This window comes from Phytophthora parasitica, assembly GCF_000247585.1.
Source record: "Phytophthora parasitica INRA-310 unplaced genomic scaffold supercont2.107, whole genome shotgun sequence".
Taxonomy (NCBI): Eukaryota; Oomycota; class Peronosporomycetes; order Peronosporales; family Peronosporaceae; genus Phytophthora; species Phytophthora nicotianae.
In genome coordinates, this window is record NW_008649093.1 from 68,652 (window position 1) to 70,133 (window position 1,482).

The window sequence follows — 1,482 nt, forward strand, 5'->3', positions numbered from 1 at the left end:
CACATATTCCCAAAGCAGCGGCAGAGCCAACACCTTCGCAACTTCCTCCCCCATAGCTTCCTTAATTACGGACCCGACTTGGTTGATCAGCAACTTGTCCGTAACAATCGGAATACCCTCTTTAAGCACGTAAAAACATGGTCCAAGTGGCCCAGCTAGTGCTCCAGCAGCAACACCATTAGGATACGGCTGGGTGTTGTCGATATACACATCGACTACGCTTTTCTGTGTGCGGCACCGTCCGCGCCGGTTAACATAGTCTTTCGGTAGACCACTTCTGCTACCATACGTAGCAGCACCTTTTCTTAAACTATGAGTACCTAAGTTCCCTGGTTTGAGCTTTTGGAAGTCAGGCCCATCAAAGAGCTCTTGCAGAAAGCGCCGAACGACCCGATCACCATCTTGGGGGTTGCCGAATACGTATGATGAAATGATGACTTACTTGTCATTTCCACATGCACAGCTAAATTTAGTAGAACGCAAACATGAGGATCCATGCTGCCGAGTACAATTTGCTTCGGCGCGTCTCGCTCCTCAGATATGTTTTTAGACCAAGGTAACTGGCAGAAAAGGGTTCCAAAGTGCTGGGTATTACAAGAAAAGCTGTCAAACTTTAACTTCATCATGTCGTCGATACGTGCAATGAGATGCCATTGCACTGGGAGCACAGCCGAAACCAAATATTTTAGCGTGCCCTTGTCATTTTTTGACCGAGATAATTTAAGTAGGCTGATAAATTCTTCATTTTCGACCGGACGTCTCGCTGCGGACTGCACTCCTTCTCGGCGAACTTTGCTGCGTTTCACCTTCTTTAGATTTACCAGCTCAGAGCGGGTTGGGTTGCCTTCGTTGCGATGGGGTCCCATGGTACGGTGTGTCGTGGCATGAATGATGAAAGGGCCTTCTTAGCGTATTCTAAGGTAGATGCCCTGGCATTCACTGGTTTGACGTCCTTCGCAGGAGTCTCTTCCCCAAACGCACGCAAATTCATCCAGCGGCACACATCGTCCGGGGTGATCTCCAATAGTGTGCTCTTACAGAAGACAGTGTCGGTGTTAAAGGGGTGATCTGCTTCAAACGCCATAAACTCGAAAAGAATCGACTTGTATCGTTTTGACTACATCTAGCTTGCTTGTGGGTTTGTGATGTCTTTGATTGTGAGAGTGGCGGGATTTTTGCAACCCATAGCACTTGATTTTTGTATGTGAATGTTGTAAGAGCCGATGAAAATGCAAACCCGTAGTGCAACTATTCTTGCAAGCGGTACTACGTCCTTTGCTGAAGTATCGTTTCACGGTGGCTGGGACGGTAACCCCATCGCGCTATTTGCCAATCAGAGTTGGACCACCGTGAAAATACAACATCGGGTTGCAAATGGCCGGTTATGTGTTGTGCCTTTCTGCCAAAACGCCCTCAGTTTTATGGCCCTACGTAGGAGGGTGTCCCTTACGGAAGACCTCCTATCTGATCGGGTGCTTCCAA

General features: G+C 48.1%; 1 protein-coding gene across 1 annotated transcript; it reads right to left on the reverse strand.

Annotated features, from left to right (window-relative positions):
* Positions 1-817: 817 nt before the first annotated feature.
* On the reverse strand, positions 818-1,084 carry PPTG_19211 (hypothetical protein; the record flags this gene model as incomplete). Its single annotated transcript, XM_008917584.1, has 1 exon — positions 818-1,084. The coding sequence occupies one exon, from the start codon at positions 1,082-1,084 to the stop codon at positions 818-820; it is 267 nt and encodes an 88-aa protein (XP_008915832.1).
* Between the last annotated feature and the right edge of the window lie 398 nt (positions 1,085-1,482).